The following is a 21,234-nucleotide window of genomic DNA, read 5'->3' on the forward strand; positions in this document are numbered from 1 at the left end:
TACCGCCTCAAGGGCAGTGTCCTGGAGCTTCAGACTCTTGGTCGGGGATACAACTGGCGAGTATGACCAGTACCTCGCCCAGGCGGCCTCACCTGCTATGCTGAACAGGGGCCTTGTGGAGGGATGGGAAGATTGGAAGGGATAGGCAAGGAAGAGGGAAGGAAGCGGCCGTGGCCTTAAGTAAGGTACCATCCCGGCATTCGCCTGGAGGAGAAGTGGGAAACCACGGAAAACCACTTCGAGGATGGCTGAGGTGGGAATCGAACCCACCTCTACTCAGTTGACCTCCCGAGGCTGAGTGGACCCCGTTCCAGCCCTCGTACCACTTTTCAAATTTCGTGGCAGAGCCGGGAATCGAACCCGGACCTCCGGGGGTGGCAGCTAATCACACTAACCACTACACCACAGAGGCGGACCATATCGTTAATGCTGCATCTTAATGTTCATTTTTGCAAAAGAGTCTGAGAGCAACTCTGAGGAGAAAACGGCGACACTTCATGGATAACCCACCCATCGTTCAGCATGACACAGCAGGAGTTGTGTCTGAATTGTTCAAACGCTAGGGGTTGTCTATCACCCCCCATACTTTCTGGATTTAAGTTCCTATGACTTCGATCTAATCCCTAAGATGACGGAGTCGCTACGCAGGAAGCGCTTCCGTACATATGAAGACGTTTTTCAGGCCACCGAAAGCTCTCTTCACACCATCGACAGACTGGGCAGTGCCAACGGGATCCAATGGCTTTCTCATCATTGGGAACACGTTGTACGCAACGCTGGTGACCATATCGAAGGACTGTGGAACTTAGAACCATGTACGTATGGTATGTATAAATAAAATAGTTGCCAAAACTTAAAAGCCAATAGTTGTATTTGCCAACAATGTTTTGATGTTTCCCCTAATAAATATACATAAAATCCTTTATTTAAGAAACTGACCCTCAACGGGTTTCCCATAAGACAGAGTATTGCACAATTTTTATGTTTTTAAATATAAATGGTTCCTTAAAAGAAGCACGGGCCCACACGCACAGCCGCGTCGGCAATAGTGGCTAGGTAGCTTTCCCTGAGGGCAATCCTCTTCCACAACTCGGCCATCATCCCCGGTACGGTGTCTCCTCCACCCACTTACAATCCGTAGACGTGACGGAGATCACATTATATTTCTCCCTGAAATGAAATGGCGTATGGCTTTTAGTGCCGGGAGTGTCCGAGGACAAGTTCGGCTCGCCAGGTGCAGGTCTTTTAAATTGAATTCCTTAGGCGACCTGCGCGTCGAGATGAGGATGAAATGATGATGAAGACGACAAATACACCCAGCCCCCGTGCCAGCGAAATTAACTAATTATGGTTAAAACTCCCGACTCTGCCGGGAATCGAACCCGGGACCCCTGTGACCAAAGGCCAGCACGCTAACCATTTAGCCATGGAGCCAGACATATTTCTCCCTGATGTAACTGGATACTGGAACGTATATTGCCTGCTTCTCAGAGTGTACATCGTGCGATTGTTTTACGTCTGATTCTAGACGTACTGTTGCATCCAATATTCACAGAAGGATCGCTCTGTTTATCTTTTTTTATCTATTTTTTTTTTTTTGCTAGATGCTTTACGTCGCACCGACACAGATAGGCTTTATTGGCGACGATGGGACAGGGAAGGGCTAGGAGTGGGAGGGAAGCGGCCGTGGCCTTAATTAAGGTACAGCCTCAGAATTTGCCTGCTGTGAAAATGGGAAACCACGGAAAACCATTTTCAAGGCTGCCGACAGCTCTTTTTATCGGGGGCTGGAATATCTACTCTTCTCGTGCTACCGTTTTCAGCTAAGCAGTTCACTTCTTCATATACTTCCCACCTGTTATCGCGAAAGACTTTTGCAATAATGCCGCGAATTGTGTGCAGACGAGTATTCCTAAGCAATGAGCCGAATGGACAGTAACCGAGAACATGTTCCAAATATATAAGCTTTCCTTGTAACAGCAATCATCCTGAACCAATGGACTTCATCTCTGCACTTAATATTTCGCGACCGTGATATTTTCCCTACAATACATAAAGTACTAGAACTGTCTGATGTCTCACGACTGCCACGCCAGAACTCTCTTTTCCATCCCTGAAATATTTAAAAGGTTATTTTCAGAATATGACTGCACAGGAAAGATTGAATGTGTTAGCTCTTTTGTGTATATACACAAAAAACGTGAGGCCGTAGAAAATATAATCCATTAGCTGGCCAAAGAACCCAGGAAAAGTCTGCTATTGTAAATAAATTTCTTTCTTTCTTTCTTTCCTTCTTGGGGCCAATGGCCTTCGATGTTAGGCCCCTTAAAACAACAAGCATCATCATCATCATCCTAGCAGATTAAGAAAAGAAAAACGAAGTGTAATAATAAAATCAAATTTACACGGAGTAAGATGGTCCATGGTGCTTGGATGAACATGTCTAAAGAAACAATATTGTGAAATGTGTTAACTGAGGAATTTAGATGTCTCCCTGAAGTCCTCCACAGTGAACTGCGAGACTTTCATGCTTTTAGTGATTTCGATAATGTGCTGGATGTCCATGATGATATTCTTGGAAAAACTGATGGAATTATTACAAAAAGTAATTTCCTCAGGAGAAAGATTGACTTCAGCATAAGGAGAAAAAGAAGAAAGTTTTTCTCTACAAGGAGTCATTCATCCAAAAACTGTGCATTGGAACTTGAAAATAGGTGCAATGAGTATGGTATGAAAATTAGCCTCTCGAAGACTAAATTGATGTCAGTAGGTAAGAAATTCAACAGAATTGAATGTCAGATTGGTGATACAAAGCTAGAACAGGTCGATAATTTCAAGTATTTAGGTTGTGTGTTCTTCCGGGATGGTAATATAGTAAGTGAGATTGAATCAAGGTGTAGTAAAGCTAATGCAGTGGGCTCACAATTGCGATCAGCAGTATTCTGTAAGAAGGAAGTCAGCTCCCAGACGAAACTATCTTTACATCGGTCTGTTTTCAGACCAACTTTGCTTTACGGGAGCGAAAGCTGGGTGGACTCAGGATATCTTATTCATAAGTTAGAAGTAACAGACATGAAAGTAGCAAGAATGATTGCTGGTACAAACAGGTGGGAACAATGGCAGGATGGTACTCGGAATGAGGAGATAAAGGCTAATTTAGGAATGAACTTAATGGATGAAGCTGTACGCATAAACCGGCTTTGGTGGTGGGGTCATGTGAGGCGAATGGAGGAGGATAGGTTACCTAGGAGAATAATGGTCTCTGCTATAGAGGGTAAGAGAAGTAGAGGGAGACCAAGACGACGATGGTTAGACTCGGTTTCTAACGATTTAAAGATAAGAGGTATAGAACTAAATGAGGCCACAACACTAGTTGCAAATAGAGGATTGTGGCGACGTTTAGTAAATTCTCAGAGGCTTGCAGACTGAACGCTGAAAGGCATAAGAGTCTATAATGATAATGTATGTATGTATGTATGTATGTATTAACGAATTGAAACGTTATACGTTTGAGTAAAACCACCCAGAAATGACTGAAACTCTTTTTGGATTACGTAGGAAAATTCAATCAGAATGAGTACGTACAAAAGTAAAAAAATAAAGCAGTTTGTCCTTTCCTGCTCTGTCAGTGCACTTTTGAAACACCGCACACCCACCCTGCAGATTAGACACCCTACTGTACTGGACACATTTTTAATGAACTGTAGGTGTCCAACATATAGGGGTTTTACTTTGATATATTTGCTTAGTGGTTTTGAATTTTCTGGCACCACCAATAGAATTATCACCGATCACCAGAGCTATGCCGTAATTTACAGGCTGCTCACTTTCCTAATGTTAATTAAGCTTCTAAAAGGGGGTATATACCGAGACCATCCCGTGGCAACCCAGATTCGCATAACTGCAGGCTCAACACCAATAATCCACAATTCAATTAATGTATGCATCCAATCAGTAAAATAGAATTGCAATCAATCCAATTTTATTCATCAGTGAATATCTGCAACGCAAGTGTATGCAGGGAATAATGCAAATTTATACATGCAATCGTGCATTCTCAAACAGATTTCACTCCAACCAACACGAGTAATCACGAGTAATTTCACTTACAGTTTCACAACATCCATTAATTATTTTTGGAAGGGTGCATGATCCAGCTCTAAATTATTGCCACCTGCCAAAATTGAAATAGTTGTATATTTGAAGACTTTAGTTACGCGATGTTTCCAAAATGAAATGAATAATCAGCATTTACTGTTCTAGATCAACCCATGCTTCGTACCATTTCTATTAAAACGTCATTTGTCTGATATGACAAATAATGAATTGATTACAAAATAAATCCTGTTAAACATCTGATTGAAATTAAATAACATTAATTCCAATAGAACTGACCATGCATCATATATTAATTGTTGCCATCTACATGCTAACAGTCATGGTAGGGCGTAGAACATCACTTGCATCATAACCACTGATATGTTTTTTAGTCTCAAAGGAGAATATGTTGCTGATCTACATGCCCTTTCGGCCATCCGAACTGTAGGGTCGGTGGCTTGTACTTCCTTGTTCTCTGTTTAAATATTTTATAGAAATGTCTTGTCTTGTTTTAGTAAAGTTCTCATCTAATTGAATAAGTATCTGCTTTTCGTAGGCGTTTTTAATTTTTTGATATATTTATTGACCATCTTTCCGATAATCAAGAATTTTTGTATATTGCTTTCCGTTCGTTGCGACTGCCATTTGTGCCATGCTTCCTTCCATTGTTCCAACAGATTGTCACATTCTTCCAGCCACCAAACATGTTTTTTGACTAATTGTTCGGATTTGGATAATTAGTTTTATTTGATCCCAGTCTTGTTCGTGTATATCTTTGTCGCAAGATGGTATTCTTTTGAATTTAAGATTTCCTCCGGATCATATCGTTTACTTGTGTGTTTAAGGACCTTGTCATTCCTTCTGGAAATGATTTTAATCTTTATCTTCGACAGGGAATGGTCCGAGTCTAAATTAGCTCCCATGAGGACTGTGACATTTTGTATCTCCCTATTGAACTTCCGTCTAAGAGCCACATGGTTCAGTTGAAAATTACCCTAGTTAAGGTTTGGTGAGATCCACATTTTATGTTTTCTAGGAAAGTTTTTTAAAAGCTGTGGATTTCAGTATGAAACCATGGGCTTGGCACAACTCTATTTTGATTGGTTCTGTTATGTGCTGGGTATTCCCCAAGTACATGTTGATACTTTCTCTCCTTCTCTATCTGGGTGTTGATGTCTTCCATCAGTATTGAACCCTTCAACTTACCATTCCATCGTTGGTCAGCCACGGCTGCTACAGCAGAACAATCTCGAACTCTTAAATCATGGGTCGTTGCGGGAATAAATTCGGTCACGATCTTAACCACGCGATGGGGTTCAGAAGAGAGCCTAACTACTTGAAATGAGGAGCAAATGTGCTTACTAACTTTTATTTAATCGAAATAGCACAATAACATCATTAAATTAATATGCATTCTTGAAATAAAAAAAATATGAATTATTGATTTTTGAATGTCTCAAACACAGTCACATTACATAGCGTTGATTTGTTTCTTACAATATTGAAGAGTTGCTTCGGAGAAGTCAATATATTAGTGGACAGCGAAACTGAAAAACTGAAAAAGGGAAGACCTGAAAACCGGGCACCTATTATTCCAAACGAGAACTGAGAGTTAATCCACACGATCCGTGGAAAATCTGACTTTCAACAAGTAGAACGCCTGATTTTCTCTCAATTAAGGTTATCCACCAGTCGAATACCCTTCACGGATACGGAACACCCGCCGAATGGACCCTTAATCGAGCCAAACTGACTATCAGTTGCTTTGGATAGGTTGCGAAATATTATGGGAAAGCATGGTGTTCACTACGAGTTAACAGCCTCATTCACAATTGAAATAAAATCCCACCATGTATTTGTCATTCATGACACCCTTAAGTGATAAGGTAATCCCGATGCTAAATGTGCATCACCCAAACAGCTGTTCGGAAGGAACCAACAACAACATGATCCGTGAGGATCCTACGTTATGTCGTTCTAAAGGAACAAAACTGCGAAAAGCAGGAATCACTTATTCATCATGCATTTAGAAGAAATGCCAAACACTGAAGTTAATTAAAAAGTGGAAAGTCACTTGAAAAGTATTATTATCGAACCGATTTTCAGGTTAGAAATGGTTTCGTTACGCTAAATAAAATTACCAGTCCACGTTAAAAATTACTACAACTTTAAGGAATTCTTTCCCTTGAAAAACAATGCTACCAGTACAGATCTATCTATTTACTGTCTGTCCCAACACACTACTTATAAAGTGATTACTTAATTACTTTCAACTATGAATAAAATGAAAGTACGACAAGATTGAAAATAAAATATTGTCACTGGCTGACGAATCGAAACCGCATTCGCAACTCAAGTCTCACACTAATACACTGAGTGTCAATATGCACACTATCAAACGAAACGGACGTCAAACGATAAAACAATTAAGTCCGTAAAATAAATTAACATATCGAAGTTATTAAAGCTCAACACGCGCGGAGAATTACAGTAAAATATTTAATCTATATCGGGCCGATATCCAACGTTTGGGCAACCCTCACTCACTAGTGGTCCCGTTATCTCAAGGAGAGCTACACACAGACCCTCTTCATAAATCATATCATACTGTAGATGCTACCTTCGTCCAGGCCACTTCAACAAAAAAACAAAAGAAACATCTAATCTGAGACTTGAGTGTGTATAGCTGCCATCCCAGACCTATCGTCGGGCTCACTTGAAATCTGTACATCCTAACACTAACCACTATGTACATGATACCTTCCAAATTCTATCGTCGGGCGTGAACTAGGACGTCTCATCATCAGTGACTCCAAGGATAACATGTGACGTCCTAAATCTATCGTCGGGCGTCAAAGTGGGTCGTACTACGCCTCCCTTAACATATCAGGCGAACTAGCAATTTCAAACAACTCCGACATTTAATACTAAACCTGGTCAGACAAATAACGCACGACGGAACCACTTCTCTTACTATCAAACGAATGAAAGTCGAAAAATACAGTAAGTCTCTACCTCGTTACAATACGTGAACTCAAAAATAAATATACGTGACGAACAAATCTCCACCTCAAACACAATCTCAGCCTGTGCACTGAAGTTTTAGGGAAGCAATGCTAATTCCCAACGCACGTTTACCATTGTGGATGCCTTCAAAATAATAATCATCACTACCGCATTCGAAACTCTCAAATCGCCTATCGTCAATTCCAACTATTTATATCCATGACCTATCCAGTGAACAAATTCAATACACCCCAACCGTGTGTCCAAAGTGCTCTTTTATCCTTGAGGTCGCATTATCTTAATATTCATACGGGCTTTAAGTAACATATCGCTGGACGTTTACTACCAAGATTTTAACCTTTTACTAGAGTCGTTTTCACTTGGGATCTTACTAGAAATCTACGGTGCTTCACACAGTAGTCGTCTCAAATTCGGATTGGTAGCGGAAAACAATACAGCCTGCCTCAACACAGCCTGTTTCCTAAATACTTCCTCTGCAAAAATATAGCCTGTCTCAAACTCATTCTCCTCGCTTTATTCCAGCGGTATCACTTAAAATCCAGGCTTCATTTCATCCATCTCTCTCATCTCCACATACATATAAATTCGTCGCTCTCAATCCCTTTTTCTTATATTTCCAAGACCCTTTTTCATAATTCAATCCCCTGGTGAAAACAACAACCACTATAAAACACATCTCTTACTTTACTGTTATTACGACTTTCGGACCTAGAGAATCCAAGAATACACCGCGACTTTTCGTATCATTGATATACACGATGTCTCAAAATTTTACATCCCATGAATAAATGTAACTCTACCGAATTTTACTGAAATTATCTAAATATGCCTGCGATCCTTGTAAAAATATACTGGTTAAATGCACTTTTAACATGAAAAAATTTCTTTATCCCGCGGTAGACATTATTATTATTATTATTATTATTATTATTATTATTATTATTATCGACAAACATTTACGAATTCAACTGATATTTTGAAATTTAGATATTCGCCACGACTAATTTATAACTTATAACTTCCCCAGAATTCCACGCTTTGGACAATATCTCATCGAACATTAACACCAAATTTTAAGCGTCGCATTTTACCGTTTCTTGACATGAAGTTTACACACTGAAAGTTTCACACGCTGACCAAAAATTACAACACCTTTCGCCTGATAATTACGTATATCAACCCGACAATCATCTTGAAAAATTTGTTGGGACAGAACAAATAAAACTAACTACAACATAATATAAAAATAGACAGACCTGCACATGGCACCATTCCCAGTATTCTGGTTACATCGTCACCAGCTGACCTCGCTCCTTAGCCGTACATTTTCACAAAGAACATTATCATTTCCAACATCTCACTCTTACAAACACTACCCTTCTCACACACGATATTAAAATTACCACATAAACCACGCACTTTTCTCTGTAATTGGCACCACGAACTTCCCTCGTTCTGCAGTCCTCTACGACTGTCTGGATCGTTCCCAGAGTTGTCTCTCTCCGTTACTCCAATAAAACAGGTGTTCAACAGATAAAGGGAGCAGAACTACTCTGAATAGCTTCCCCAACCCTCTTCACTTTCAAACGTACATGAGATGATATAAATAAAATCTGCTGTGTATATTTTAACCAACGCCTACACTTTCCTAGTTCGTCGGCAAACGTTCAGAACTTTTCCAATCACCTTCTCTTCTTAACCGAGTATGTGGACCTTAGCCACGGACATGTATTTAGTTATTTGTCGATTAATCTGGCGCGAATTTCCAATGACGACGGGCACAAGCTCCCGCGGCTTCAAGTTCCAGATCGACACTCAAAAATATACGGTGGGGGGTTTCTTTTATAATCTCAGGAGGGACGCTATCCCCACTATTAAGCTTGATTGTGTAATCTGCCAATTTTGCGTCCAATAGACCGATTTTGATGAGATTTGTCCCAGACTTCCGGACAGGCTTGGAATTATTTTAGATGTTAATCTTATAATTTTACCACCCTCACAACAGGGGAAATAAATTATTTCTGCCCGTGCGTTTCGCGCGTTTTCTTCATCCCCTGACCTTGGCACGTGTAGCTGGTTCGCTGATCTGACGCTAACATGTACTTAGGCTTAACTGCATTTATGTTTTTCCCTCGGGGCTCTGTCTTCACGTAGGGTGTACGAATAATTTAACTTATTTATTTCTTTATTTGCTGTATTGCCAAAATCCCTCGTTATATAGAATTCCATGAATTGAAAGAATTGTCGGGCACTCGAGTTCCGCCGAGGTGTCCCGGTATTTCACGAGCTTGCCGTGAGTGAGATCCTCCCCACGCGACATCGGGGCTCTTAGGAGCGCAACATGGCTGCCCACAAACATAAAAGTAGATTCTTGAGACCAAATAAATATTGAGAAAAAAGTATTTTTTTTTCTCCGTAGAATTATGGGTTCAGTATGATGATGTGTTTTTCAGGTACCCTTTGTGTGACATCGTCCAACTGATCCCAAAAAAGTTCCACTTTCTCATTGTTCTTTCTGTTGTCCTCATTTATGGGTGTATGAGCATTCACGATAGTGTATATTCTATTGATAGATTTGAAAACCAAAGTTGATAGTTTTTCAGATTGAGATTCAAACTGGACTACGGAATCCAGGACGTTCTTCTTTGAAGCCTGTTCCTAGGTGTGGAATGTTTTTCATTACTCTTTGACCAACTTTTCCCTTGCATATCCTGAACTCTTCAGAGTCGAAGTTGTTTTCATCTATATATCGGGTCTCCTGAAGTGCCGCTATGATAATTCGATGATTTCCGAGAGTGTCTGTAAGGTGTATTAACTTTGCAGTTTTAAGAAGAGAATTGGCATTGAAGGTGGCTATGGAATTCGGGTATTTGCATTTGATTATGTTTGACGTTCGTCCCTGTGTAACGCTGCAGACTCTCCAGTATCCGAATGTCTACTTGTGCACAACGGTGCACCTGAGGTAATTTGTTTCACATTACACTTTCCTATGAACGATAAACATGAGTTTGGGGTAAATACTTGAGTCACCAGTTTACAACCAAGGTTGTGAGCCCCGGAGGTTTCTTCCAGCTGCCCCTAACCTGGAGTACAGACGCTGACCTAAAGCAGCCCAATCTGGGAACAGACGCCTGGGGAATTTTATGTTCTTCAACCAAGATTCGATTCTTGGAGGTAGCTCATCCGCCCTCTCTGCCGCAGGGAGATTCTTCTCTTCATTCGCCATTGAGACCGTTGAGCAGTTTTCACCTAGTAACCCCAGGCAAGGTTTACTCCTTCCGCCATCTCCACCGTGTCGAAGGTCATATTCTACGCCAAAGATGCCGTTGAGGACTTCACCATAACCCAGGCTAAGGTCCCTCCATATTTATGACCCCTGGAGAGAGGGTGTCCCAGTAGTTTAAAGCCCTGCATTATAAATAATTCAATTTTTCTTTACTATTGTAACTGAGCCAGCTCTTTAGTGTACTGTTCCAATACGAGCATTAGTCACGGGATCTTTGAAACAATATAATAAATAAAATAAAATAAAATAAACCAATAAATATGAATTAATTAACCAAATTAAATACACGTAATTTTCTGAGTATAATACCTGTTTCCATGTCCATGGCAGCCACCATAGATGAACTGGATACACTTGTTGTCTCTATTGATGTATGTGTACGTGATGTGTATGCCCGGACAGTACTCTGTACTCGAGTAGTAGAAGTCCACACTGCAATCACGTTTCTCGTCAGTTACAGGAACGGCCAGCGCGCCTGTGGGCATAGCAGTAGGCTATAGCAAAAGGAACTGTTAAAAAACGACTATGGACTACAATAGGCGCATCGTAGGTAGCTACGGAGAGGACTGCTTGTTTTATTGAACTTAAAGAAGTGTGGATGATAACAAGCGCTAGTAAAGCTTAGTATAGAAACAAATCATCTCATATAAACTAAGTCCGTCGAAGGGGTCGTATTGTTCTCCGATGCGTAAGCTGCAAGTCGCCTGCACGTGTTCGACCTGGCAAGCATCAGCCGCCAGTCTGCATTTCAGCTGTTAACATGATGAGACAGTTATCATTGCAACGCACCGTGTTTTCGTATGTAAAAGTCCTGATTTCATCTCAATGCTCATGTGCGTTACAACTCTCACTATTAGTGTGCATAAAATCCTAATGGTGTTTATAAAGTCCCTCGTTATGATAGGAATATTGGTGTTAGGTGTGCTGTTAATGCGACGAATAATTGGGCTTTCGAGACGTCAGTAAATGCAGAGGGGTACCAGGATGGCATCAGTTAATGGAAGAAGAAAAATTGCGTGGTTGGTTTGAGCAAGATTCAGCTCCTGCTTATACAGCAGAAGATTCCCATCTTAAAATCTTAGAAGTGTTTGCAGACAGAGTGATCAATGCTGGTCTACTCTGATTTTAACTTGTGGGGTAAACTGAAAGAAAAAGTGTATCGAAAAATCCTCACACATTGGAGGAACTGAAGGAAAATATTACGAATGAAATCACAAATATTACAGTGGCAGAACTCATTCGCGTCACTCAGAATGTGGTTACCAGATACAATGCCTGTATATCCCAGGAAGTACGACACTTCCAGCATATTTTATAAAGTAAGGTTTCATGTAAGATTGTATACACGCTTAAAACAGGGAGGCCGCGCGCGACCTAAGTTCGGTTGAGGCAACGGCCGTAGCGCAGCGTACAAACACCGTGCGATCGGTCTTAGTTTATATGAGTATTAGTATAGCCATGCCATGAAAATTTCACGAAAACGTTTTTTAAAACAATTGAGACTCGATTATTTTGAACTACGATAAAATTCATTCCCCTAATCAACAGAAACCTGCTGGAATCGCAAATCATTTTTAAGTCCTAGTGATCGTTATTTTATGGGGAAGCGCAAATAGGTAACCATCCTTTCTGAACAAATTAGGTGGAAACAAAATTCAAATAAAATTAAATGTTTGTGTTGAACGGAGGAATTATAAAATAAAAGAAAAAATGTTTTATTAAGCTGAAAAGTACATTGAAAACTTGAAATTTAGAACCCCTTAATTTACCCACGCTCACACGTGAAGTGAATAACGAAATCAGCAGGATTCTCGTCATCGGCTAGTATGAGTTCGAGTGACTCTTGCAGGCTGAGGTTCCGTTTTAGGCCAGAGAGATCGGCTCACTCTATGAAGATGTGGGCCACGGTGAATTCGGCACCTCAAGAACGCACTAGGGGGGAGGCGGGAGTCTTTCCTCTTTAGGAGGTAAGAGTGCGTAGATTTGCCACGACCTATCCTCAGCCTACACAGAACTACGACCTCTCCCCGTGAAGGCCGGAAAGAGGACTGCCACACAACAATTGTCTTCTTAATTTCTCTCAGCTTGTTGTGGGGAGTTCGGATAGCTAGGCACTCCCTGTGACACCTTTGCCATAAACCGAAGAAAACCTAGAGAATTAACAAAGACTAGGAACATCATATAGGGTAAAGGGAGGTATATTCGTGATGCAGGTAGGTTCGTGATAGTAGTTCCCTGAATTCTCAATAGATGTCTCTAACTACTTGTATTGGTATGTATCGCGCTTTACGGACACGACATGTATTCAAAGATTTATCACGAACTACTATATGTACATAATGGCCCTCTGCTCTCCATCAGGACTAGACTATATCATAGATTAGAAGGAATAAGATATTCATACTTGCGTTGTTTTCCTAAGGTGGCCTCCGCTGTCTAGATGGAAGGAGCCGGGCATATCAGGGAATTTTAGCTGGATCTGAAGGCAGGTTCAAGGTACACTCAACATACGTACAATCAATTGAGGAGCTATTGGTGGTGAGACTACGGTGCCGGTCTAGAAATCTATGAATATTTGCGAAGAGGATTCGTCGCACTGATTACGATAATCTGCTGGCATTCGGGCTGAGCAGCGGTCACATGAGAGAAAAAGGCCAATCAGAGCTGTTGCGCCATGGGGTTTGTTTTGTTCTGTTGTTTCTTAAGTGTGCTTTAGTCGATTATTGCATGGCCAGACAATGTTACCTAACAAACGTGAAGGCTATGTTTTATGGCTGATGGTCATACGAAAATAGCCGCCGTTGATGGATGACCATGACTTGGAGACATATTTATGATCATTTGATTTTCGTTAAGAGAAAAGTGGTTTCTTTTTTATATTATATCGTACCTTGTGCTGCAAACGTACGTCCTGAAAAAAATTCACCGCAAGTATAGGAGAAAGACAGTTGCTCGACTGCACTGCCTTCTGGCGGTTGGTGGTCCATGCCGACATGACCCGTGTCCAAAATATCCTCGATACACTAATGCTTAGTTTAAACGATGCCAGTTTCTGAGACAATAATTGTTGACGACAATTATCCTCTAATTATTGTGGGACAATCGCTAGCCAATCCAGTTGAACGAGAATCCGTTCACACGAGGAAGCTATTGCCATGCCAGTAGATGACGAGAAATGGCTGAGTGCGCAACGTGTGTAGTATCCCGTGAGTCATGCAACGTTTCGACCTCAGTCACACCTAATTCTTGACAGTAATACAGTGAAACCTCGGAATGCGAGTAACTTGGTCTACGAGTGTTTTGCAAGACGAGCAAACATTTTAAATAATTTGTAACTTGATAAGCGAGTAAGGTTCCGCAATACGAGCGTCACGCGTGCCTACGTTTTCCCCTCCCCTGTTCGTTTGTTGAATGGATGAACGAGGTCTTTGGTCCTGCAGTGAAGAAATACCTTTCAGAAAATAATCTGCCGCTCAAAGTCTTGCTGGTTACGGACAATGCTCCTGCTCATCCTCCAGGCCTTGAGGCTTGAGGACGACTTACTGGAGGAATTCAAGTTCGTTAAGGTTAAGTTTCCTCCTCCCAACACTACTCCACTTCTCCAGCCTATGGATCAGCAAGTCATTTCGAACTTCAAGAAGCTATACACCAAAGCACTATTTCAGCGATGAGCTGGTGGAAGAACATAGCCAGAAACTGAGCACCAACGAACTGATGGACTTGTATCGCGAACAACAGGAGGAGGTTATGGAGATCTCGTCCGGGGAAGAGAAGGAGGAAAAGTCAATGGAATGTCTCACTTCAACTGAGATTCGGGATGTGGGAAACGGTGCAAAATTTTGTAGAAAAACACCACCCGAATAAGGCTGTAGCAGTGCGAGCGATGAATCAGTTCAATGACAATGCAATGTCACATGTTCGTGAAATCCTCAAAAAGAGGCAAAACCAACAGTGATTGGACAGGTTCCTCGCTAACGTTGCACGAAAATAAAACAATTAGAGTGAGCCAACAGATAGCAGTGATTCCGTTAGTGAAATTCGTGCTACACACTAACTCTTCTCATGTCATCTTTCGTCTCCCTCACACCAACAATGATTCTATTGTAAGGAAAAGTGCATTTTAATTTGTTTTACGTTATATTTTGTTTTAGAAATGGTATGCGAATACATGTTTTTGTGTTGTGGACGAATCATCCGCGTTTCAATTGTTTCTTACAGGAAAACTTGCTTTGATATACGAGCGCTTTGGATTACAAGCATGTTGCCGGAACGAATTATGCTCGCAATCCAAGGTTCCACTGTATCAGAAGCAGCTTGATGAGCATTTTTGTCTTTGTACAAGTCTTCATGCTGATTCCCCAAACATCATCGTTCCCTACACAGCTCAATGAAACTTACGTTAGTATCGTCAGCCTCCTTTGGAGCCATAATTACGTGAACAGCTTGCAAATAATTTGAAAAATTAAAATATTGAAATTATCAAGACCACGCAAGCGGCTGCACCTCTCGGTTGACACAAGCGAACTGGCACAAAATAAATACACTGACTGACAGAGCAAATGCAACACCAAGAAGGAGTGGTCAGAACTTTATGCCAATTGCAGGGTAGACTGACGTCACTGAGGTATGTTCATGATGTGAAATGCGCCGCTGTGCTGCGCACGTAGCGAACGATAAATGGGACACGGCGTTGGCGAATGGCCCATTTCGTACCGTGATTTCTCAGCCGACAGTCATTGTAGAACGTGTTGTCGTGTGCCACAGGACACGTGTATAGCTAAGAATGCCAGGCCGCCGTCAACGGAGGCATTTCCAGCAGACAGACGACTTTACGAGGGGTATGGTGATCGGGCTGAGAAGGGCAGGTTGGTCGCTTCGTCAAATCGCAGTCGATACCCATAGGGATGTGTCCACGGTGCAGCGCCTGTGGCGAAGATGGTTGGCGCAGGGACATGTGGCACGTGCGAGGGGTCCAGGCGCAGCCCGAGTGACGTCAGCACGCGAGGATCGGCGCATCCGCCGCCAAGCGGTGGCAGCCCCGCACGCCACGTCAACCGCCATTCTTCAGCATGTGCAAGACACCCTGGCTGTTCCAATATCGACCAGAACAATTTCCCGTCGATTGGTTGAAGGAGGCCTGCACTCCCGGCGTCCGCTCAGAAGACTACCATTGACTCCACAGCATAGACGTGCACGCCTGGCATGGTGCCGGGCTAGAGCGACTTGGATGAGGGAATGGCGGAACGTCGTGTTCTCCGATGAGTCACGCTTCTGTTCTGTCAGTGATAGTCACCGCAGACGAGTGTGGCGTCGGCGTGGAGAAAGGTCAAATCCGGCAGTAACTGTGGAGCGCCCTACCGCTAGACAACGCGGCATCATGGTTTGGGGCGCTATTGCGTATGATTCCACGTCACCTCTAGTGCGTATTCAAGGCACGTTAAATGCCCACCGCTACGTGCAGCATGTGCTGCGGCCGGTGGCACTCCCGTACCTTCAGGGGCTGCCCAATGCTCTGTTTCAGCAGGATAATGCCCGCCCACACACTGCTCGTATCTCCCAACAGGCTCTACGAGGTGTACAGATGCTTCCGTGGCCAGCGTACTCTCCGGATCTCTCACCAATCGAACACGTGTGGGATCTCATTGGACGCCGTTTGCAAACTCTGCCCCAGCCTCGTACGGACGACCAACTGTGGCAAATAGTTGACAGAGAATGGAGAACCATCCCTCAGGACACCATCCGCACTCTTATTGACTCTGTACCTCGACGTGTTTCTGCGTGCATCGCCGCTCGCGGTGGTCCTACATCCTACTGAGTCGATGCCGTGCGCATTGTGTAACCTGCATATCGGTTTGAAATAAACATCAATTATTCGTCCGTGCTGTCTCTGTTCTTTCCCCAACTTTCATCCCTTTCGAACCACTCCTTCTTGGTGTTGCATTTGCTCTGTCAGTCGGTGTATTCAGCTATTGCACTGTCACGTTCACACAGCGGCAATTGTCCAGACAACTGGACCGAAGTGTTCACCCGTATCCAATAATTGTAAGCCAGTCAACGGTCTTCTGACAATTGTCTCATCAACTGGCATCGTGGAACCTAGGCATTACAGTAATAGGCACTGACTCGCGCGGAGTGACCCACAATGCAAGCATGCGAGCAGCTGTTGTCCTAGGACAGTCCAGTGGCTGAGGCCAACTATACACTGTTTGGAAAGGGTTCACATTTCATGTGTGACAGTGAGTGTGTCGTGACTTAACTTGAACCTTGAAACCAATCATATATTCGTGCTGACGCTGTGATGTAAAGTATGGATCTCTTGTATGATATCCTTTAAATCTTAACAGTATGTTACCTAGCAACCGTGGAGGCTATGTCGTACGACAGGGAGTCATCTCAAAATTTGCTTTATTATATTTAGCTCTTTCCGGTCTAACTGCGAGCATAGTAATATTTTCGCTATTTTATGATATATTATAAGTTTATGCGCAAATGAACATATTATTGACATATGAATTCGAAACAATTTGTTACATTTCATTATGAATGGAGTTCGTTTTACGGCCTAGCGCATGTTTCCGCGTATTTCAAATTTGCGTGAATACGTAAGATTGTCTACATATTACTAAAGTTGTCTGTTTAGAAGACTGTATTTTCTCTTTCTCAGAAGTCATTTGTGGTAAATGGAACAATATTTTTACATTTGAGTAACTTTTGACAAAATTTATCAATTAAAATAAAATTTCATATGAGCTCCCATTTTCTTTATTATTATTATTATTATTATTATTATTATTGAAAAATTATTATTTTATATCGTACTCATTATTGTTGTTGTTCTTCATTGCAATGCACATTTTATATTAGCAAAATAGGGTAAATATAACAGTATTTCAGAAAACTGTACTTGCTTAGTTATCCGTGAGACATTTTTCCGTTCGCAAAAAATGATAAAATATATAAACAATTTTAAAATCTCAAGTGATAGTTGACATAATAAAAACATCGTCTTTCAAGACTAGATGTTCAAACAAGCACAAAGAAAAAAGAATCATGCAAATATCTCCTAAAGGTACAGAGATATAATGTTTTAAATATCCTTAAAAATGTCCAGTCCAGAACGTTTGTTAGGGATATTAAGGCACAGACTGGAATGGGTTAAGAAACGTTGCTCAGATCTCTTGTATAAAAGATGTGTTTAATATCACGTCGTCCATGCTCAATACATTAAAATTACCACACCCAGTTTTACATTTAGGAAAACCGAGCTCGATAGATGCAGTCGCTTAAGTACGGCTAGTATCCAGTATTCGGGAGATAGTGGGTTCCCCCACTGTCGATAGCACTGAAGATGGTATTCCGTGGTTTCCACTTTTCACATCAGGCAAATGCTGGAGCTGTACCTTAATTAAGGCCACGGGCGCTCCCTTTCCACTCCTAACCCATTCCCGTCCCATCGCAGCCATAAAACCTATCTGTGTCGATGCGACGTAAAGCAACTTGTAAAAAAAAAAAAAAAAAAAAAAAAATTGTTAGGAAAGCGCCCGTGGCAGTATTAATACACATTGCCATACACAGAAAGTACTGCACATGAGCAATTTCAAACTTTCTGCTATTCATTTTACAAAAACAAAATCCCTTACAATTTAAAGAGTGCTTTAAATATAATTAAGAAAGATCTTATTATTTTATCTTTACAAGAGTGAGCTACGAACGAAATGCTTTCAAGCTTTGAGAACTTCCTCTTATAAAATGCCTACAGCAGAGTGTTATTGGTCTTCTTGAATGAAGTTAAATGTGAACCAGTATCATGCAAAACTCTCGTTGTAAGCTATATTTTATGATTAATACCACTGTTTATGAGGTCGAATGACCGGAAATGAATTAATCAAAGTGCTGTAATACAACAAAATAATAGTTATTTACGTAACAGCCACAGAGAGTTACGTTCTCCTTACGAGTGTGATGGTTATGTCCGAGATGGCGGTGAGGACCGAATTTCAAAAGGAGAAAAGTAAACTTATCACTTCAGTGGCTGTTGCGTTCAGTATTTTAATCCATACTACGGTGAATTCACTTAATTTAAGTTAAATGTTTACTTCTTTTCTTAATCCGTTTACCCTCCAGGGTTGGCTTTTCCCTCGGACTCTGCGAGGGATCCCACCTCTACCGCCTCAAGGGAAGTGTCCTACAGCGTGAGACTTTCGGTCGGGGGATGAAACTGGGAAAAAGGACCAGTAGTTCGCCCAGGCGGCCGCACCAGCTATACTGAACAGGGGGCTTGTGGGGGGATGGGAATTTCAGAAGGGATATAAAAGGAAGAGGGGAGTAAGGCCGTGACCTTAAGTTAGGTACCATCTCGGTATTTGTCTGGAGGTGAAGTGGGAAACCACGGGAAACCACTTCGAGCACGGCTTAGGTGAGAATCGAACAGCCGTCTACTCACTTGACCTCCCGAGGCTGAGTGGATCCCATTCCTGCACTCGTATCACTTTTCAAATTTCGTGGCAGAGGCGGGAATTGAACCCGGGCCTCCGGGGGTGGCAGCTAATCATACTAACCACTACACCACAGAGGCGGTCGTTAAATATTTAATCATTTTTTCTTTCTTTCTTTCGTTCTTTCTTAATCTGTTTACCTCCATGGTTGGATTTTCCCTCGGACTCAGAATGAAGTGGCCGTGGCCTTATGTTAGATGCCATTCCGGCATTTGCCAGAAGAAGTGGGAAACCACGGAAAACCATTTCGAGGGTGGCTGAAGAGGGAATCGACCCTCCACGCTTCTCAGCTGCTGACCTCCCGATGCTGAGCGGACCCCGTTCCATCCCTCGTACCATTTTTCAAATTTCGTGGGAGAGCCGGGAATTGAGCCCGGGCCTCAGGGGGTAGCAGCTAATCACACTAACCACTATACCACAGAGGCGGTCGCCAAATATTTTTTATACATAATTTTGACACGTCGCCACCAAATCATGCATGATCCAGGCGGTCGTGACTAACACAATCGATACAACAGCACGTGAATTATTTGATACATATGGAGAGGTCAATAATAATAATTGTACCGGGCGGTACACCTCTACTCTGTTTATTTAAAAGTTGCGCCAGTTGAAACTCCTCTTCTGGAGGAAGGTTGAACTTTATCTATTCTATTAATTCTCTACTTTCTCAGAAGATGTCACCACGTGGAAAATTTTGAGTTTTTGAACTGTGTCACTTTTGATGTGTTTTTGTTTCGCTTGAAGTAAGAAGTGGGAACTTTCTCTTCTAGAGGACACTACTGAAGAATTACAATAGTGCAACCTAGTGCGAAATCAAAGAACTATTTTGTTGGAGGAATTTTTATTTCAAAAGTTTGTTTCTTGTTAAATTTCTTTCTGTTATTGTTTAAGTTGGCTGTATACCCCTCCTTTTCCCCTTTGTTTGGATCTAGCCAATCCCGAATTTCTTTAATTAATTTTCCACCAATAATGGGTTTCTTTTTCCTCTATGTAGGGGTTTCTTTTCCCGAACCAATAAAGATTTTGTGGGAGGGTGTTTTATTTCCCCTAACGCCTAGAATCTTCCGCGAGAGGATATAAACTGCTGATTTTGGGGTCTCCGGGCCACTTCTGTTCCATCTTTCAGTGTATTAAGTACATAGCAGGAGGCGGGAAGCGCCTCTTTCCTCGGCAGCGATCTACTACCAGGTAATGGCCTATTAATATCTTCTTTTCTTGCTAGGTCGGCAGTTTAACTCTCGCGGCGGGTTCGAAGCGTTTTCCATCATGTAACCTTTTCCTAAAATGTAACTACTCTTTTCTTCTTTTTCTTGTTAAGTTACATATTGGGATAGAGAGTGCTAACCCTCTCGAGCTCCCACTCACATTTGTTTTGAGGTGAACTTATTTTCTCAAACTTTTCTTCGTTTATGTAATGTAAAGTGTTCTTCTCTAAGTCACCTCTGTAGTATGGGATTAGCCCTTGCGTTAGTGGCCCAGAGCCAGATTAGGTTTTAAAAGCAAAGTGTATTAGGAGTGCAAGTTCGCCTCCTCTCAAGTTGTATTTTAGAGGTCATGTATTAATCTTTTCTCACCTAATAGACCTCAGTAGGTTGGGTATTTTACCCCTGTGTATATGTCCTTTGAGGACAACTTGAAAGTTGAGTTTGGTGTGGCCTGGGAGAGGCTTAACTTTAAGAGCGAGTGGCTCTTTTCTAAAACTGAGAGTTGTATGCCTCGAGGAGGCTTTGCTGTGTAATTTGGAGCAAGGGCTCCAGGGTTTGAGTGGGGTCTTCTGCCCCTTTTGTTAAAATTGGTATATCGTAAAGTTGAGCTAGTTGCTCAAGAATTGTGTTTTCAGGGCTCGAAGCCCAAATTCTTTAATCCCTGTAATTGTACATTTCAAGTTGTATTTCGGCTACTAAGTACCTGTTCTATTTGTTGTTACCTAATTTTGAAAAGAAAATATAACCTTGTTAAATTTTAAAATTTAATTTCTCTTTAGTAGCTTGAGACCTATTCACCACCCAGCACCTTCTTTCATGCTTAACTACCACAAAAACTCGGTAACAAGTGGTAGCAGAGCGTGGTTGAATGGGTCTCAATTTAGCCCCTTTTGACGGCTAAACATTGCTTTGATTCGAACTCTAACAATTTTCTCAGTTGCTGGAATTTTTTGAGTTTTTCAAAATTGTTCTGTCATCATGCCCGGCCCTCGCGATGTTCTCCTCCTTAACTACTTGCGCAAAGAGGAGTTGATATATGAGTTAACTATCAGAAACGTTCAATCTGGAGGCACGGTTGCAATAGACACTAACAAGCTTAGAGAGTCCCTTGATTTGCCCA

At 41.8% G+C, this 21,234-nt stretch overlaps 1 protein-coding gene across 1 annotated transcript in view; it reads right to left on the bottom strand.

The window, feature by feature from the left end:
* The window catches only part of LOC136874418 (mambaquaretin-4), an 83,364-nt gene that overhangs the window by 41,683 nt on the left and 20,447 nt on the right, over window positions 1–21,234 (bottom strand). The window contains exon 2 of the mRNA XM_067148051.2: window positions 10,721–10,886. Within this exon, the coding sequence (XP_067004152.2) occupies window positions 10,721–10,886 (166 nt within the window). The remainder of the gene's footprint in view (window positions 1–10,720; window positions 10,887–21,234) is intronic.

Source organism: Anabrus simplex, chromosome 5, assembly GCF_040414725.1.
Source record: "Anabrus simplex isolate iqAnaSimp1 chromosome 5, ASM4041472v1, whole genome shotgun sequence".
Classification (NCBI taxonomy): domain Eukaryota; kingdom Metazoa; phylum Arthropoda; class Insecta; order Orthoptera; family Tettigoniidae; genus Anabrus; species Anabrus simplex.